Raw genomic sequence first — 20,411 nt, 5'->3', positions numbered from 1 at the left:
TTGTTTGTATCTTCTTTTGTTGACTACTATTGAATCAGTCAACATAGACGGTGATGCTATAATGAGATCTGATCCCTGAAATACTTCTTGTGTTTATCATAATTTTATCATATTAGTTGCATATTCCCTGTGACCACCCAGGTGGCCCACTTTTCTTTTAAATGTCATGCACACACATGTATAATCATTTGTCAGTTTAAAGACTGTGAAATAAGAGTGGTTTTCTGAGTCTCTTGCAGATGTATGTCAGCCTAGGATAACTACTGTGAGTGCCACATTAGCAGAAGTATGGCTAATAATCTTTGCAGTCAATTTGGACAGATTCATTTATGACACAGAAAACAGATGACTCGCTCATTGTTGCAAGGATTTCCAGATCCAGTGAAAAGAGCTCCTGATCTTTATCTACATATACAAAATGACTTCCAGAATTTATTCTCAATGCAGGTAGCAGAAATGCAGAGATTACCACTGAAAGACCAGTTGAAGGACGAAGGTCAGGGCCTTGGTCATGTGAAGATATGGGTATCAGCTGAAACTAACTAAAACCTTTATTTAGGTAGAGAAGAATGGATGCCAATGATTTCATTCAATGAATGTGATTCCTGTCTCCATAAGGTAAAAAATGAAAAGTCTGCGTGTTGACAAAGTCCAAGATTCTCTCCACAGACATCGCGTGGCTCCTATCCTGACTGATACACTGAGGACAAAGTCAAAGTCAAGCTATGGACTCCGAAAGGGTTGAAAAGATATTCCGAATCACATAAGCTTCAATAAAGCAATGTTTGCTAATCAACAGTTTTCATGTTAGTGGTATCAAGAAAAACACAGATAACAGGAGCTCATGTCATTGTGTAAATATAGGTGCAAATTTGAGCATCTGTATAATACGTGGTTAATTTTGCAGCACACTGACTTATATTTGATCTGTTGAGGAAGCCACGATGTGATTTTTTTTAAAGATTTTATTTATTTATTTGACAGATGGAGATCACAGAGAAGCAGGCAGAGAAAGAAGAGGAAGCAGGCTCCCCGCTGAGCAGAGAGCCCGATGAGGGGCTCGATCCCAGAATCCTGGGATCATGACCTGAGCCAAAAGCAGAGGCTTTAACCCACTGAGCCACCCATGCACCCCTAGGATGTGATATTTTATCACCATTGAGTAATGCTAATCACTTATGAAGGATAGGAAGCAGTGCCAATGGCAGGAGCTCACTTTGCTTAATCCTTCCAATCTTTTCTTTATCCATGATTTTAGTTTATTTTTTCGGAGTTATTTACCTTTTTTAAAAATTTTATTTAAGTGGTCTCTACACCCAACATCAGGCTCAAACTCAAGACCCTGAGATCAAGAGTCTCATGCCCTTCTGACTGAGCCCACCAGGCATCCCTGTATACATGATTTTAATTGGCAGGGGATTATGATTTTGAGGCCCATCCTCTTTGTGCTTGGACTTGTCCACTCAGAGTCTCTGCATTTAGATGCAAATGCTGTCTGCTGTGACGTGATCTCAGTGAATGTCTGCAGTCTAGAAGACTTGGAATGTGTCCTGGGACATTCTCTGCCATTTTTATATTTACCTCTCCATTGTTATTAAGCAGTACAAAACATATAAAAGTCCCCTGCTTCAGTTTAAACATCTGTATTAGAAGCTCAGTGCTTCTAGAAGCAATAGAAGCCTAGTGCTCAGTTCTACCCCTGTAATCCATACACATAAGATTGGACTGTGTAGAAATTAAAGAGGTGCTTAAGTAGGTGTAGATGTTTGGATGAGAAGAAGACAAAAGTAGCCTGAAGGATCCATAGGACATCAGGAGACCTAAGGCCATGAACAAAAGAAACACCATATGCTCATCTGTTGTGTGTCCCAATTTCTCCACAGCTGGTAGCTCACTTAACTTCCAACAACTCTCCATAACTTCTGTATATCATGATTGTGATGGCGTGGCTTCCCAACCTATTTAAGTTGTTTAATATACACCTTCAATGAGCAGCTCCTAGATTTATTCTAGTTTCTACTCTTGAAAATATATCCGTGTCTACATAGCAAAGAGGGGCTGAGCTGTCCTCAACAATATGAAGGTCATGGGTCTGTTAATGTTGGCTTTGGTGGGGTCGCCTACTCTTTCCGTCAATGTATTACCTTGGAACATAATGAATTAAGCATACAATGCTTATGCCATCGGGACTATCATCATGTCACAACCTTCTTTGCATGAAGAAAAAGATACATCAGGAAGTCTGTTGAAGATTTAGGACACCGGTCTGCTCCTGTAAATCGTGTCTCAGGACCACTGATCTGTACAACTGATCAGGTACAATTTCTAGGAAGTCATTCATTTCAGACCATACTGTGAATGCTACTTGGAGTTATGCAATAGGCAATCTGTGCCAGAGTGTGATTTTTCTGATGCATTTGCCACAAAATATACGTAACAATGAAATGTAAATAATTAAAAATAAACCCTATCCTTAACACCTTACCTTGTAGTAGGTTCTCCTGTTACTTAGGTCTTTGGATTTGGACCCAAACTACACATTGGATCTCTGGTCTCCTACTTGCTGATTGCAGAACTTGGGACTCTTCAGCCTCCACAATCACACATGCCAAGTCTGTATAATAAATTTCATTGTCCATATTGGTGCAAATTATTAGTTCTGTTTCTCTGGAGGGCCCTGATTAATAAAATAGACCTGTATCATGAAAAGAAATTGAATTCATAATTAAAGGGCTTGTCACGCAGAGAAGATTGGGTGGACAGGGGCAATTCTATCAAACATCCAATGAAGAAATAATACCAATAGTATGCAAACACTTTCTGAAAATCAAAGAGGAAGAAAAACTTCAGAGCTTATTTTTGAGGCAAGCAGTAACCAGGTCTCCCCCCCACAACCAGATCAAAAATATCATAAGAAAATAAAATACATTTACATGAACTTAGATCCTTACCAATATTAATAAATTAATTAAACCAAGCAACATATTTTAAAAAGTATGTCCTAACCATGCCGGTTTATGCCGGCTGTGCAAGGCTGTTTTACAGCTCTGTGTAAAGGGCAGAAACCATATGGTCCTCCCCATAGGTGGAGAAAAAGTTGTTGAAGGAGGTCAAACTCCTTGCATAACAGAACTTTTCAGTGAATTAAAGAATATGGTACTGAAAATTCTTCCAGTTAAGAAAAGGCAGAACAGGGCTTGCTTCGGCAGCACATATACTAAAATTGGAACAATCTGGAGAAGACTTGCATGACCTCTGCACAAGGAGGACACTCAGGTTTGTGAAGAAAAGGCAAAGCACTCCTTTTGACAGATTTTAAGCACAAGATAACAAGAACAGGAACATTTTGTATAGTTGTAGACAGACACCAGGATAGGAAAAGAACATCCTTTTCCCTATTAGAAGCTTTACTTCACGTTATGACGCCTTGAAGGAAGGCAGGGGTGGTGGGTCAGAGATTCTCCATAATTCATGATGGTAACCATAAGCACCGCAAAAGAACACAGAGTGGAGGGGATGACAGATTTCTACTTTCTTTCTAAGTTAAAGGATAATTTAGCCAAGACGATAGAACATGCAAAGGCTCCCTTATACTTTTGGAGAATATAATTCCAGAGATGTGGACAAATAACACATTACTCCCATCTTTGGATTTCCTGACCTGGGATCTATAAACATTGTGTGCTATTTTTTCTATTATTATTTGTCAAGGAAGCTAACATTACCGCAGAGGAACCGGGGTTGTTAGCAAAACATATGAAGTATAATTTGGGAGGCAAGAGAATAAAAACCCCATATCTATGAAGAAATCCCATATTTTCTATTAAAGGTGAGGATTTCTATGGGCAAATTAAGGTTTTATTATAAGTCAAAATATTTCCCCAAACAGTAAGCACGTGTTTAATTAGCGAGGTCTTTGGGGAGTGGTAGGTAAATAGGAATTAAGATTTGCCCTCACACTGAGAAAAGAGTGTGCAAAGCTCTGGCCCTCAACACTGTGGCTATCTGAAGCGTAGAGATAAATGATTATCTCTGTCAGCATCATGCATTTTACCCCATCGTAGAAACCCATCTGCAAGAAACACAGAGCAAAAAGATGTCTTTTAGGGTGCTATATCATTATATCTTCATTCTGTCTTACTGAGCAAAACCTACATATACCAAATTCCCACAGTCTATAGTGCCTGATAGAGACACAAATCATATACTGCCTGCTGCCTTGGGGGAATTTCACTGAAAAGCCTCTGAGACCGATTCTAAGGTACTGGTGTTCCCAGGTCCTGTACAGATATCAAGTTAAGACTGAATGTTGTTTTGGGACAGAGGTATGTATTTTCCTTTTATTCCTCTGGTGTATGAGAGGGCATGTCAGTTCCATGCCAGGCCCTAAGACTCATACAAGTTTTCCTGAAATTATTCCATAGGAGGAAACCATAGTCGTAGAATAGTCTTATAAAAACTACTTTTTATAAAACTAGTTATTTGAGAAGGATGTAAATGTCTAAGGGGATTTTTTTTCATTAAAAAAATGCTTGATTCTCTAGTAGCAAACTTAATGTTACAATTTTAAAGACCTGTAGAACCATTTCAGATTGTTCTCTGAAACCATCTCAGCCATGTAGTCATTTTCAAAAGACAGAAAAGAATTGGCCTAAAAATCATATACTATCTAGAATTTACAACACAGAGTAGCTTTCTATTAGTCTGTAAGTCTGGCTTGCTAGTATTTTTTAGTGCTGCTTTATTCAATTTTATGTAATGACATTTGACTTTTCTTTTGTTGTTGTTGTTGTTGTTGTTGTTGTTGTAAATGAAAGAACTTTGATCCAAAAGGAGGATGGTCTTGATCTGGAATCATATTCTTTGCATGATCATTACTCTTGTTGAAAAAAATTATATGGCATTGAGTGGACTCTCAGCTCCAAAGACTGCTTTGTTTATCAGGTATCAATGAAAAAAAATATTTTTTAGGAGGTTGACTTTACCATCATGAAAAGTGAGTTACAGTTTGTTCAGAGAAATGTATTTTTGCTTCAGGTATGACTAATAATAAGGAACAGGATTAAAGATTTTTTTGAAAAATAGTAAATTAGATAGTAAGGGCAGTATCATACTAATTATAATGTTATCAAGAAATAAGAAAAAATACACATTTATTTCCATACCTAAGGTAAACTCTCTGTTGGTAATAAAAACAGAGATTTTGAGTATGAGAAGGCAGTAACTGTCATTGAAACAAGGGTAGGAATAAAGTCAGAACATCATGAATAATTCTATAGAAAGGGTCACTGGCCTGCATTAAGCAAATTCAACATTTAAATACGAGCTTTTAAATGTGCATGGTTTTTTCCATGCCATTTTCCATTTGAAAGTAATTACCACTGACCCTTGAACAACACAGGGGTGTTCTGGGCACCCTCCCTCCCCAGAGTAGAAAATCTGATATAACTTTGGACTCCCCCAAAACTTAACTGTTAATAGCCCAGTGTTGACTGGAAGCCCTACCAGGAACATGAAGAGTCAATTAACACGTACATTTTATGTTACAAGTATTGTATACTATATTCTTACAATAAAGTAAACTAAAGAAAAGAAAATGTTACTGAGAAAATCATAATGAAGAGAAAACACATTTTTAGTACCGTACTATCATACTGTAAAAATCCACATAATAAGTGGACTTGCAAGGTTCAAAACTGTGTTGTTCAAGGTTCAACTGTATAATATTTCCTTTCCTTTCCTTTTTGTTTGGTCAATCTCCTCAGAATAAAAGCCTTTAACTTCTGTAGAAGAACCATCAGATTTTACAGAACTTAATAAAGGTAGGTAGAAGAAATATTTGTTTTATTGCTATTCTTTTAATATATTTTATGATAAATTTGAACATACCTGTACACCATACAGCTAGAAATTTTTACAGTTCTATAGGAAAAATGAAATTCTAGCTCCATGGACTCTACCAAGTTTCCTATGATTTCACTTCAATGAGAAATGTACATGAAACAGAGTATCCATTGTCATCATGATGAAGACAAAAAAGGCTATATATTTTTTGTTTATACTCAGGATGGTCCATGTGTTCAAATAAAAAAAGAAGATTTCTTGCTGTTAGAGAAGAAAAGCACTCCTAATATGTGGGTATTTTGCTTAACATTTCTGTAGGCAGATCATGAGTAGAAAAACAAGGGTTTGAAGGCTCAGGCAGATGTGGTACCAAGCCACCTACCCAGCTATGCCAGTGCAAAGATGTGTGGCGAGTTGTGTGCAGTTTGTGTGGTGAGTCAGTTGTGTGTCGTTCCTGTGGTGAGCTAGTCAGGGGTATCAAGAGGGAGCAAACTCTGAGTCTAAGAGCACGCATGTTACATTGTCGCTTGTTGAGTCAAATGCTGTTAGTTCTTTAACTTCAGAAGGAGCCTGAATCTGGAGACAGAACAAAAATAACTATGCCAGATAACTACCTAGGAACAGAAGTATAAATGAAAGAATTCTACACGGCAAAACACAGAAACAAAGTAACAAATACTTTGTTGTCTCTCCAGGGGCAGGAATACCAGGACTAGAGGGCAATATTAATTTTCAGCTGCATGGCCAAGATGGTCAACATTATTTCAAGACAAAAAGACCCGTAAGACACATGCACTAAGGCTCAGATCCTCGGCTTCCTATAATGTAAGTCTACATTCCTTACATAGCCTTTCCGGAACTCAAGATAAGAGAGAATATGCCATTTGGACCTACTTGAAGTACATTGCTAAATAATAAATGTTAGCTTTCCCACTCTTAAGCCTGGTGGTGGGTATTATGGAGGGCGAGAATTGCATGGAGCACTGGGTTTGGTGCATAAACAATGAATTTTGGAACACTGAAAAGAAATAAAATAAAATGAAAAAAAAAAGAATTGAAACAATTACATGGCCTAATTTTTCACATTTAGCACAGTACCTACCTTTTACTTTGAAATATTTGTGGACACTATGACATGGAACCAAAGACACTAATCCTTTTACCTGATCTTTCTGGCCAGCGCATGCCAGGCATCTGTTGTGACTCAACACCGCCTGTGACTCAGTATCACAACCCACAGGCTGTGAAGACCCACGGCATCAAGGGGCATAACTATGGATTCTCAACAAAGAGATCAAGCCATTCACCAGGGCCAGTCTGGACCAATGCCTTTCCCTCAGGAGGCACAGAGCAACCTGCAGAATTTTTTAAAGGGGCAGCCAGTTATTCTTGGGGTAAGTACAACGAAAGTTCTCTAGGGATTTTGAGGTGGCTCATATTCCCCTAAATTTGCTCTGGATCAAATCAATATGATGACCTGAGAGGAGAATTTGGAGTGTTTGCAATAATTCCCAAATCAAGAGAAAAATAGGACTTTCGAGTAAGAAATCACATATGCCATTTAGCCAAATCACCAAACTGTTTTATGTTCGGGAACACTGAATGAAAATTTAAGCACAGGTCATGGAATTCTCCAAATTAAAGGAATGCTGAATTGTTTACAACCTCCACATGTGGGGCAAATAATTCTAAAGCTTATTCCTCCTAACTCAGAGGCATTTTCTCATTTTCTAGGTGAGCCAAATCATGATTGGCCTAATAAATATTTACCTGTGGATTATGGTAAAAGTCTTCCTTTCATTCTATGAACAATATCTAGTCCCAGGGAACACTGTATATGACTTCATTTTCCTTTGGGGACCAATTTTTGTAAGTAAATTGGAATCGCTTTGATTTCTGTATTACTTAGGATATATGTAAAATCCTTAATAGTTATCATTTATAAGCACAAAATTCAGGGAGAAGTATTGAGAAGTATTTGGTGTCAGGAAAAAAGATTATAGAATGCTGTATTCACAGACTAACTCATTGAACTTTAACATTTTACAGTTAATCATATCCGGAACTGTGTCCATTGTGTCTGGAAAGAAGACAACAAAACAGATGGTACATTTATCTACAGTTTCAGAAAATTAAGACAGGCATAACATAGACCAACCTTTGTCTCCAAAATGATCAAGCTGTCTCCAATTCCCAGGTTTCTCTTTGTCTTGAGTTGAGATCCCAGAATGATTCTTTCCCTATTCCCCACAGGTCATGTTGTCTCGGTCCAGCTCAGATGAGAAATTACCCAGTAGCAAATAGCAACCCTGTGCACAAGTTTTATGAATTTCAATTTTACTTGAATTTTAAATAAAATGCACACATATGTACAATCACTTGCCAGGTTCAAGCATAGAAGAACAGGTTCTGATTCTTTTTCAGATCTGTGGCAGCGTTGGAGTAAACACTGTGGCAGCTGTATCAACAGGATTATCACTAATAGTCCTTACACTCAGAATAACCCTAACCTATTTCTTCTTCTTAAACATATCAGCTCATTATTTCATAACTGTAAGTATTGACAGATCTAGTGGAAAAAAACTTCTTGGTACTTATCCATATATATATGAAATTCCTTGCAGACGTCTTTCTCATCACGAGTGGGCAATCCGGCACTGCTTAAAACTGACAGATCACTTGAAGAAAAAGGTCAGGGCCTCGACCCTGAATGAGTAAATATCTTTGAACTATAAATTATTGGTGATGTTAGGACTTAAGTACATCAGGTGAGCTAAATAAAACCCTTATTTGAGATGAGATCAGAATGGTTGCCAATGAACTCACTCAATGATTATAATTGCTATCTTTATTAAGGTAAAGAGAAATCTAGATGTTTAGTCCATTCAGCATAATGATAGACGAAGTCCAGGATCCTTTCTAGAAAGTATCTGTTTAATAAAACCAACACTAAGCTCCTTGGTTATATGGTGAAAATTAAAGTGGAATGTAAAGGGATCCTAAAACATTTTAATTTTTAGACACCTCAATAAAGCATGGCTTGAAAATGTGCAGGCTCTTTACCAATTGGTTATGTCAAGAAAAAAAAAAATGGTTAACAGAATCTCACTTCTTCCATGTGAAAATTATAAATGAATGAAATTGCAAATTTGGGGGCCTATAAATTAGCATAATTATGTGTGTCTTTGCCAAGATTTTATCTGAAGGTGGCCAGAGTGGGATATTTTACTGCCATTGACAATCTGTCAGTTAGTTATGAAGGAGAACCTGCAGGGTCCATGGCAGGAGTTCCCGCGCTCAGTCCTTCCATCTTTCCTCCCTGCGTGATTTTAATTTGCAGGGGATTTTGTTTATGAAGCTTGCCCTCATCATCTTGGGATTCATCATCTCGCTGTTGCTGTCTGCATTTGGATGCAGTGCTGTCTGCTGTGATATGACCTCAGTGAGTGTCTGTGATCCAGAGGACCCAGTGCCTTCTAGGATATCCTTTGCCACTTTTACATTTACCTCTTCTTTTTTTTTGAAACTTTAACAAACTTCATATTTTATTTTTGAATTTTTAAAATTTATTATTATTTTTTTAATTTTTTAAATTTATTTTCAGCATGAACTCTGAAAAACAATCTGAGGGATTTGAAGTGGCGGGGGTGGGGGTCGGTGGGAGGTTGGGGGAACCAGGTGGTGGGTATTAGAGAGGGCACGGATTGCATGGAGCACTGGGTACGGTGCAAAAACAATGAATACACTTACCTCTTTAAGTTTTACTGAACCGTTCAAAGCATACAAAACATCCAAGACCCTCTGTCAGGTTAGGAGTCCCTCACAATTGTTTTGCTACTAACAGCCACATGTGTAAAATTAGACTGGAAGGTTGCTTGGCTGGATGTAGATGTTCATGTTAGAAAGAGAAGAGGGTCCCCAAGGAGCATCCGTGCATTAGGAGAACTGGGGTCATGGGCAAGTATAATGTCATAACATATCATGAAATATCATCTACTGTGTGTTCTTCCTCCACAGGTGGTTGTCGACTTATCCTCCAATGAACGTGGACTTCCCATAGCTGCTCTTTATCCTGACTATGATGAGGTGGCTTTCTAACCCACTTAGTTATTTGATATATCAACTTTTGAACTATTCCTGGATTTACTCTCAATGTATTATTGAAAGTAAATCAATAATCAGGCAGTAAACAGAGCCTTCAGTGTTCTGAAGGGGAGAAAAAGTCACAGATTGGCTGATGTTGACTCTGCTATGGTCTCCTGCTCTATCCCCAGTCATGATTCCATTGAGAAATGATAAATGAAGCATATGATTCATCAGCATCAACAATAGCATCATCTCACACCCTCCATAATAGGAAAAAATGGAATAAATGGAAAGGTTGTAGGTACTCTGGGACTCTGGTGTGGTGTGGAGGGTATGTACCAGAACCGCCGACCTACACAATTTCTGAGAAGCCATTTGCTTCAGACTATAATTTTAACCCTATACTGGGGCTGTACAGTAGGCCAGCTGCGTAGACCATGCTGCTACTGACCCTTTCCCTAAAGAGTACACATTTCCATGAAATAAAAGAATTAAAATAAGCCCTGCTCTTATCCCTTCACCTTAAAGGAGTCATCATTTCCTAGTATTACTTCCATCTGTGCCATGAAGATTTTACATCACGAAGTCAGTTATAGTCCTTTAACCTCAGGACCCTATAAAACTATTCCAATGAGTAAAGATGTTTTAAAACAGGAAAATACGGGGGGTGCCTGGGGTAGCTCAGTTGGCTAAGCAGCTGCCTTCAGCTCAGGTCATGATCCTAGGATCCTGGGATGGAGCCTGGGATCAGCAGGGAACCTGCTTCTCCCTCTTCCTCTGCCCCTCCTCCCTTCCCCCACTTGGTACGCTCTCTCCTTACACTGTCTCTCATTCTTTCAAATAAATGAATATAAAATATTTTTAAAGGAAAATACACACACTTTCTGTGCACAGGTTCTGCTTTTTCTTTTTTCTTTTCTTTTTAAAGATTTTATTTATTTATTTCACAGACAGAGATCACAAGTAGGCAGAGAGGCAGGCAGAGAGAGAGGAGGAAGGGAAGCAGGCTCCCCACTGAGCAAGGAGCCCCATACGGGGCTTGATCCCAGGACCCTGGGATCATGACCCAAGCTGAAGGCAGAGGCTTAACCCAGGAGGCCACCCAGGAGCCCCAGTTCTGCTTTTTCTTAGTCTCCTTTGCTTCATAGATCCTGATGCAGCCCAAACTACTTGACGAGGGAACAGTCATCATCACGTTTTGACTTTTTTGAAAGGCCTGGAACACTGTCAGTTTGTAATTATGTAGTCAAAAGACACAGGTGGCCTCTCTTAGTACATGTGTAACCAAAATTTAAGGAGGTACTGGGAGATGGCTTAATGCAATCCTGCCCGTACCATCTGCAATAGAACCAGAAACTGGCAATCGGTATGATTCTGTGTGATTCTGTATGTTTCTGACTTAACTCTTGTCACAGTTTGATAGCATGTTGTCAACTACAATATATTAATTGGCACTTAACACTGTCTTAGACACTAGACTCTGGCCTCTGGGAACAAAAATAATGTGGAAAATGCATCTCATTGTGGCCTAACAAATTAAACTCCATCTCTTATTTTAATGCTTTTTTTCAGAAAGCAAAGTCTACTATACTCTACTATACTGGATTTTTAAAAAAGATTCTTTGGGATTTTCCACATGTACTATTATATCTTCAGTAGGGACATTTATATTTCTTAATTTCCAAGTTGTAGGTCTTTTGTTCTTTTCTTGCCGTGTTACGTTGGCTGTGACTTCCGGTAGATGTTGAACAGGAGTGGGGAGAGCAGACACAGTAGTATTGGGGGACAGGGGAGTACATTTAGTAGGTCACTATTGGGTATGTTGTAACTGTAGGTTTTTGTATATGGCTTTTTTCAGATAATAGGAATTCCCATCTATTCCTAGCTTTTTGAGTTTTTTCTTTATCATGAATAAATAAGTTTTGTCAAATATATTTTCTGTATGTTGAGAAGATCATATGGGCTTTTGTATGTATTCTGTCAATATGGTGAATTGTATACATTGATTTTTTTTTTAAACCAGTGTTGCTTTCTTGAAATAAACCCCATCAATTGTGGTGAATTATCCTTTGATATACTTTTATATTTGATTTGATAAGATTTTGTTAATGATTTTTGCATCTATATTGAAAGTTATTTCTATGTGTTTCTTATGATATATTTGTCTTATTTGGGTATTGGAGTAATGCTGACCTCATAAAATAGAAGGGATTATGCTGAATTACTTTTTTCCTTAATTATTTGGTAGAATTAGCCAGTGATATGGCTAACCTGGAGGAGTTGGTTTCGTTATTATCATTGTAGTGGTTTTGCCTATACATTAGATTTCTTTAATAGATATTAAACTATTGAGGTCATCTATTTTTGAGTCAGTGTTCATAATTTGTGTCTTTCAGGTAATTCCAATTCCTTCCAGATGTTAAATTTATTTCATAAATATGTTCACAGTGTTTCTTTATTTCCTTTTAACATCTCTGCATTGTGCAGTGATATCCCTTCTTTTATTCCTTACATTGATAGCTTTTGTCTTCTATCTTTTTCCCTTGGTCATTCTCAATTAAGTTTAATCCACTTTGTTGATTTTTATTGTAATATCATCTTAATACAGTTATTTGTTAATACTTTGTTTGGCATACATGAGCCTGATCATTGAGTTGGTAGATAATAGGTAGATAGATATTCCTGAAATTTAACTATCATTGGAAATATTTTTATTTTTGTTTTGTTTATATTTATTTTATTTTAGTGATGTTATAGTTAATAAGGTACTTTTTTTTTTTAAAGATTTTATTTATTTAACAGAGAGAGATCACAAGCAGGCAGAGAGAGAGGAGGAAGCAGGCTCCCTGCTGAGCAGAGAGCCCGATGCGGGCCTCGATCCCAGGACCCTGAGATCATGACCTGAGCCGAAGGCAGCGGCTTAACCCACTGAGCCACCCAGGCGCCCAGTTAATAAGGTACTAAAGCAAAGACCATATTGGTTGAAAATATGAATTTCCTAGAAATTTCTCTGAAGGAAATAATTTTATTTAGTGAGTTAAAAGAACAAATACAGTCTTTGTCAGATTAATAAAAAGAGAATGTATGGAAATAAAACTATCAGTTAGTATTGAGGATTATGTTATAATGCTTTTGATTTTGTGTAACAAAACATTATGTACATCAACTTTGTCTGAAAACATCAGAATTGCTTATCAGGAGTTCTAGGTGTGGAAATACAGCAAATGAGGAAACACAGAGATCAAAACATAAATTTTCCTCCCCCACATATTGGTATAGTCCTTGATAGTCACAGAAGAGGCATAAGCTTAAGAAGACTCCAAGCTCCCACATCCCTGCGGTGGAACAAACCTAGGTAGGTAGAACTTTTTTTTTTTTTTTTTTTCCATTATCCAGAGCACCAGAATGTACTTTTGTCTATGTTCTGAGAGGCACAGTTGTAGAACCTGACAGACACACTGGACAGAATGTGGGCTCAAAGCAGAGACAGTCCTTCCTTTCTTTCCATTATTGGTAGATACTCAGTGCCGAATATTTCAGGAATTTTTTTTTTTTTTTTAGATAATGCAGAAAGTTTCAGTGACTTAGACACATTTGATCTTGTCTTCGTTCCTGTTTTCTGACTTTCTGATTATGCAAGTACCCTTTATGCATCAGCGGATAGATGGTAAGGCTCAGCATTAAGAAGGAAGTTTGTCTCCAGTCCTATTTTCTAGCAGACCCAATTTATGATACAGGGGAATAACTTGGTTAGAATTGTGACATTGAAACTTTTTTGTTTACAGTCTGCAAGTGCAATTCACAACGTCAAGTCTGGACATGGTGAGCCAGCTAAGTTCACAATAGTATTCTTGGTGAGAATAATGAGAGTTTTATAACTAATTTTGTAGAGGTAGAATAAAGAGGATTAGGAAGCTATGTTAACTTATAAAGGGTAGTAGGGCTTTGAAGTTAATATTTAAGTTGAGCGCAGTGTGGTAAACAAGGCTAATGTTTGTACTGTGGAGTAACCAAGAAATACTTCAGTGTCCTTCTCTAACTCGGCACCAGGTGAAAAAGCAGCATTTGTTAGAAAGAGGATGACTGTAAGTGTGAAAATCCTTCTCAAAATATTGAACAGTTGGGGCATCTGCGTGGTTTAATTGGTTAAGAAACTGCCTTCGGCTCAGGTCATGATCCCGGGGTCCTGGGCCTGAGTCCCTCATCAGGCTCCTTGCTCAGTGGAGAGCCTGCTTCTCCCTCTCTCTTTGCCTGCCATTCCCCCTGCTTGTGTGCTCCCTCTTTCCCTCTGTCAAATAAATAAAGGAAATCTTTTAAAAAAGATATTAAACAGTTGGATGGTAGCTTAAAAAGGAAAGTCTGAATGACATGCTTAAGATTTGATAGACTATTATAGTATATAATAACATATCTGTAATAAAAAATCATTAAAGTGAATTGGAGTGAGTAAAGTAAATATTATGGTCAATATTTTGAACCCAAAATACATATTTGTTGAGTGAACGGATGAGTAAATAATGACATTTGCAGTGAGGAGTGACAGGAGATACCTTTTTGGAATCAACAGTTCATTTCCCCCCAACATAGTTACTCTGAAATTTATGGCTTTCAAACACTCAAAGCTGTTATGTGTGGGCTTCAGGAGGCTAAATAAAGGGGTGTGTTATTCTGCGCCAGGCTTTATCTGAAAAACAGATTCTTACTTATCAGACCTCTGTCTCTTTGGTCCCACATCTGTAAATATGTCTGTGAATTTGGGTAAGTTATTTACCATCTGTGGATATAGGAGTCACATTTTAAGAAAATATATTAACAAACATAACAAATAGCATGGAGGACATGGGGAATTATAGAGGAGAAGGGAGTTGAGGGAAATTGGAAGGGGAGGTGAACCATGAGAGACTATGGACTCTGAAAAACAATCTGAGGGTTTTGAAGGGGCAGGGGGTGGGTGGTTGGGGGAACCAGGTGGTGGGTATTAGAGAGGGCACGGATTGCATGGAGCACTGGGTGTGGTGCAAAAATAATGAATACTGTTATGCTGAAAATAAATAAAAAATAAATTAATTAATTAAAAAATATAATAACTAATTGATGAGATACTCTTTATTTATGAAATATTAATGGACAAGACTCATCCACTAAAGAAATAGAAAAAAAATGTTCTTGTTAACACTTCTAGTTGTGATTACATAAGATAAATTCCTTGTTTCAACTGCTTAATTGAGAGCAACTACTGGGACTAGAAAAATTGAATACTTAGGATTAATTTTAAGTGTCCCGTAAGCATCCCATGTCATGATATTTTAATCTTTTCACTAGAACTGCAAAGAAATTTACACATACAAACATAATTGGGACCAGTGCACACAGCTACCTCTTATTTTTTTTTTTTTTAAGAAATGTGGCATGGGTCTTAAGAGTCAGAAACTATGTTTTCACTTTGATCCAGGAATTTTATACATAAGCAGTTATATGAAGGGTCTAATTCCATATAATTAACATAATGGGAAGAGAAAACTTAAGAAGAAATTGTATAAAGTATTATCAAAATTAAGTGAAAACGTAATAGGGAGAGTGATAGAATTCATAAATACCAATGCAATAAGGAATAAAGTCTACCCTTATTTTCCAAACTTAATTTAATGTTAACAAATATTCATAAAATTTATATAGTAGAAGATGATAAAGAAATAACAAGCTAATATTTTCAGGAAAAAATGGTTAAAGGTGAGTTAGTTTTCAAGGGTGACCATTCTGGGGTTTGCTCTACCATGGAAATCCATCATTGTTTTTGACAACAAGTGCCAAGGTGCATCCTAACTCCTTAAGAAGATAATTGAGAATTTTCGTCACATTTATTACATCTCGGATGGTACTAGGAAAATTGGATGCATCATTTCTAGGACCACACCTATTAGGCATAAGCATGATTATATTTTATGTTGACAAACCTGGGGCTTCAACTAAATATAGCATTCATTGTCACAAAGAAATTAAAGGTAAGGTGACTTTTATATAATGTATTATCAGGTATCTCTAATTTTCCTAGCATAATTATGGATACTACTTTAATTCTTTTTCATTCTTAAAACTAACTTGGATTGGATGATAAATTACATGACACAATTAATTAAATTCAAGGGAAATGTCTTTAATTCAGATCTACTTGGCTTTATTTTTTTAAGGTTTTATTTATTTGTGTAAGAAAGAAAGAGCACAACCAGGGGGAGCAGCAGGCAGAGGGAGAAGCAGGCTCCCTGCTGAGCAAGGAGCTCAACTTTGTCCCAGAACCCTGGGATTATGACCTGAGCCAAACGAAGGCAGATACCCAACCAACTGAGGCACCCTCTATTGGCCTCTAAATCCCAGATTATTTTCACTTCAGCATGGATATATCACATAAATATATCACAACTCCCATGATGGGTACTTTCTTACAAGTCTGTGGCCACATGCAACTTAAAAAAAACAAAGACAAAAACAATAGCATTCCTTAATCTGGGAGGATATCTTATAGTTACATAGATTTTGATATTCAACCTCTGTCATCTCTCTCCTTAATTTACACTGTTGTTTATCACATGAGTGATATGAGTCAGCAGCAGAGACATATGAACATCACTTGGCCAGTGACTTCTCTTCATATATGATAAAGACCTCAGATTTTTAAAAAAGCCCAGTATCTACTTCCATTACAATAAGATTAACAGTATTTGGCATATGATGGTACATCTCTGCCGCTAATAACAGATGACCATCTATTACAGAATGAACAAAACTTTGGCTTCTGATAGGATGCCTGTGGACATTCCTCCAAACCAAAACCAAAGTACCCTATTGGGAAAGACAGAAATATCTAGTACCCTGAAATATCTACTAGACAAGCTGCAGAAATTCCTGAAGGAGAATCTAGAAGCACTGGGGGTAAGTATGTAAACCACTAATAAAGAATTTTAAACCAGAAGAAACTGGGGGATATACTGGGGGAGAAGGATTATTCTGACTAATCAAGTGGTTGGGGTAGAGGCCCTAGGTCAACCATTCTGTGGGGTGGAAGAAAGACCTTTTGATGAAAAGCAAGGGGCCATGTTTATATGGGCATGGGAGGGGTGCATTAAGAGGAGACTATAAAAGTGCTAAGCTCTTGGGTGAGCCTCATTGTGACTGTATCTTATTAAAGAAAGTTGACCCATATGGACTGGCCTCTGGGGGCCGGGGGGAACAAACCACTCTCCAGGATCTGACTCTTCTTAGCAGATCTTTAAAAAGATTCAAGGGTGTCAATCCTATGGATGACCATGATGTTTGGACCAAGTGATTCTCTCCTGAAAAATGCTCACCATTATCTTTAAAACAGATTGTGTTTGTTTTGTTAATTTCAATGGTTGGTAATTTGGTTTGTTTTGTGTCTTATCCAGGTGGCTCAGATTATGATTGGTGTGAAATGCTTCTTTTATGGGATAATTGGATTTCTTCCTCCTAATTCTGAAATGCACAGAATCATTTTCTTCTCAATTTACACAGGCTTCTCCTTCTGGGGGGCATTGTCTGTGAGTATCTCACATCCCAAGTTATAATTAATCCATCATTTATTCATTTATTCATTGACTCAACACACAACTTGTATGGCATCTTGCCAATTCTAGGACACTTGCAACAGTACTTAGTGAAGACTGAATTTCCAACCTGATCTTTAATAGACTTCCCAATGAAACAGTGCCCTGAAATTCTATTCATTGCTCTATAGTGTGAAGCTATTCAGTATAATCTTGATGTTTTGCTTGAGGAGAAAATCCTGTGTTTGACACATGGAAAAAGTGTCTCTGAAATGTAATAATATTTGAATCAGAGAAGATGCTGGAGTTAGGGATGTGGTACTCCTCTTAAGTCATCATGCTTCTTGGCCAAATACATTGATAAAAATGCCATTAATTTGAGCTCACGTTCTCCCTTTTCTGCACCCCAATTATAATTACTCTACTTATTTTATTTCCTCCAAATTGAATAAGTGATTTTCCCTCTAGTTTTTAATGTCTACTTCTCTTATTTAGCTAAAGGAATTCTACTGGTCGTAAGAATTAAAGTGTACCTATGTTACTTTAATTGTGTTGTGTCACTTTAACTGGGTCTGCTAGCCTCCAACTTCTGAAGGGATGGCCTGGGAGGTGGGGGGCACTAGATAAGAAGAGAGATATGAATCTGACAATGGGGTGGGAGGGGGAGTTGGAAGAAGCTGCTACCGTCCAGACAGTTTTCTTATTTTATAAACAGTTTATCGTTTCTGGAATACTGACTGTTGTGTCTGCCAAGAAGCAAACAAAATCACTGGTAAGCTAACAAGTTTTCCATTTGTCATTCAGGGAGAAATTGATAACTTATATAACATTCTGACTTTCCCATGTGAATCCCAGTCACACAAGGGAGTCATCGTTTTGTAGACATTTCATCATGTAACTGTCCATTTGGCCCAATGAATCATGTGATCCTCTTACTGCTAGATACAGACAAGTGGGATCTTCTGGGATTTTAGAAATTCCGATCCCCATATCTTGTCACCATAAGAAGAAATAGTAAAGTTTTATCTAGTCATTAAAGCCTTTTTTAATGGTCTGCAGTAGGGCGATGTTAAAAAAGAAAAAAGCCTGGCTTAGGCTTGAGCAAGGCAGACTTTTATATTTGGTGGAGGGAGGAGCTAATACAAGGTCAGAAACTAGAGATGTTAAAATGTCCCTGATGTTTTTATCCTATCCATGGTATGTGTTGAAGGAAGATTAATCCTCTCCTATTTTTCTTCCCCCGATTGTGATTTGCCATTGAACTGATTGAACTGATGATACAGGGATGATGAATGCTTATAGATCCCAGGGTTAAGTTAAGTCAGATTTCTCCTTATAGGGTCTGGAAACCCCTGGTCTTTAAATTATAAACTAGTAATTTCCCTTTTTTCTTTTTCAGCTGAGAGGGAATCTAGGTGCTAACACTCTTAGCACCTTGGTCTCCTTTGTTGGGATCTGTATTCTGTCACGCAATTTAACAAAAAATGGCCACTATGATTGCAAGAAGGAAACTCTCTGTTTGGGAATCAAACCAGTTGCAACTGTAAGTACCATCCTCCTGAATTCTGGGAAGACTGAATGCTTATCTGAGAATGTTGAAGATGAGATATGATCATTGGTATATTCAGGAACATGACAAAATTCTTGCTTGCAGTTTCCTTCCAAATGCCTCTCTCCTGGTGTCACATGTAGAAAGAGGAAAAAAAAACTATTTCTTTACAACAACAAAGAGCCCCAAATTCTGTGAGCTAAATTTTGAGAAAAAAATGGTGAAGAAATAAAATGATATTAAAATCTGAGTCAAAATTTGCAAAGATTAATAATAATAGGAATAATAATCGACACATACATGTGCTAGGCCTTAACACAAACTTGTCCTAATATTCTGCAAAGAAGTTTTAGAGAGAAAAGTAAAGCAGCTTTCCTTTGGTCACATAGAACAGCTCAATAAGGGGGCGCCTGGATGGCTCAGTTGGTTAAGCATCTGCCTTCGGCTCAAATCAAGATCCCAGGGTCCTGAGATCGAGCCCTGCATCTGGCTACCTGCTCAGTGGGGAAACTGCTTCTGTCTGCTGCTCCCCCTGCTGTGCTGTTCCTGTGTCAAGCAAATAAACTCCTTAAAAAAAATCTGAGTCAAAGATTAGAGTAATTTTTATTTTATCCATTATTATTTTTTAATTATTTCCTATCTTAATGTTCATTACTGTTAGGAATTTAAAAATAAATACTACAATGAATACTGTTTTTCTGAAAATAAATAAATTAATTTAAAAGAAATAAAAATAAAAATAAATACTACCTAAAGCTACATGGGAATGCAAGTTGGTGAAGCCACTTTGGAGAACAGTATGAAGATTCCTCAAGAAATTAAAAATAGAGCTTCCCTATGACCCTGCCATTGCACTACTGGGTATTTACCTCAAAGATACAGATGTAGTGAAAAGAAGGGCCATCTGTACCCCAATGTTTATAGCAGCAATGGCCACGGTCGCCAAACTGTGGAAAGAACCAAGATCCCCTTCAACGGATGAATGGATAAGGAAGATGTGGTCCATCTACACTATGGAGTATTATGCCTCCATCAAAAAGGATGAATACCCAACTTTTGTAGCAACATGGACAGGACTGGAAGAGATTATGCTGAGTGAACTAAGTCAAGCAGAGAGAGTCAATTATCATATGGTTTCACTTATTTGTGGAGCATAACAAATAGCATGGAGGACAAGGGGAGATGGAGAGGAGAAGGGAGTTGGAAGGGGAAACTGGAAGGGGAGGTGAACCATGAGAGACTATGGACTCTGAAAAACAATCTGGGGGTTTTGAAGGGGCGGGGTGGGTGGGAGGTTGGGGGAACCAGGTGGTGGGTATTAAAGAGGGCATGGATTGCATGGAGCACTGAGTATGGTGCAAGAACAAAGAATA

At 37.7% G+C, this 20,411-nt stretch overlaps 2 protein-coding genes across 10 annotated transcripts in view; both read left to right on the top strand.

Moving 5' to 3' along the window:
- The first annotated feature begins 4,076 nt into the window (after positions 1-4,076).
- On the top strand, positions 4,077-11,995 carry LOC309840445 (membrane-spanning 4-domains subfamily A member 4A-like). 7 transcript variants are annotated; one of them, XM_082682521.1, is made up of 10 exons: positions 4,084-4,325; positions 4,818-4,944; positions 5,766-5,822; positions 6,540-6,669; positions 7,085-7,238; positions 7,579-7,713; positions 7,894-7,950; positions 8,269-8,397; positions 9,185-9,286; positions 9,862-11,995. In XM_082682521.1, the coding sequence occupies exons 5-10, from the start codon at positions 7,119-7,121 to the stop codon at positions 9,940-9,942; spliced, it is 624 nt and encodes a 207-aa protein (XP_082538647.1). In that variant the 5' UTR covers positions 4,084-4,325; positions 4,818-4,944; positions 5,766-5,822; positions 6,540-6,669; positions 7,085-7,118; the 3' UTR covers positions 9,943-11,995. The 7 variants fall into 7 exon arrangements, with proteins under 7 accessions (XP_082538645.1, XP_082538647.1, XP_082538646.1 ...); XM_082682520.1 differs by having other exon boundaries at positions 7,025-7,238; XM_082682519.1 differs by lacking the exon at positions 5,766-5,822 and having other exon boundaries at positions 4,077-4,325; positions 7,025-7,238.
- Positions 11,996-13,054: 1,059 nt separating this feature from the next.
- Positions 13,055-20,411, top strand: part of LOC309840444 (high affinity immunoglobulin epsilon receptor subunit beta-like) — a 10,843-nt gene continuing 3,486 nt past the window's right edge. Inside the window, exons 1-5 of one of the 3 annotated variants that reach the window (XM_082682517.1) lie at positions 13,055-13,285; positions 16,701-16,857; positions 17,352-17,483; positions 18,205-18,261; positions 18,889-19,032. In XM_082682517.1, coding sequence (XP_082538643.1) covers positions 13,155-13,285; positions 16,701-16,857; positions 17,352-17,483; positions 18,205-18,261; positions 18,889-19,032 — 621 coding nt within the window. In that variant the 5' untranslated portion in view covers positions 13,055-13,154. Of the gene's footprint in view, positions 13,286-13,985; positions 14,016-16,700; positions 16,858-17,351; positions 17,484-18,204; positions 18,262-18,888; positions 19,033-20,411 lie in introns of those variants that run through there. The other 2 variants (XM_082682516.1, XM_082682518.1) reach the window with 2 other exon arrangements.

The sequence above is a fragment of the Mustela nivalis genome (genome assembly GCF_964662115.1).
Source record: "Mustela nivalis genome assembly, chromosome: 9".
Taxonomy (NCBI): domain Eukaryota; kingdom Metazoa; phylum Chordata; class Mammalia; order Carnivora; family Mustelidae; genus Mustela; species Mustela nivalis.
The sequence above is the reverse complement of the archived record's forward strand: the minus strand, read 5'-3'. Positions and strand labels throughout refer to the sequence as shown.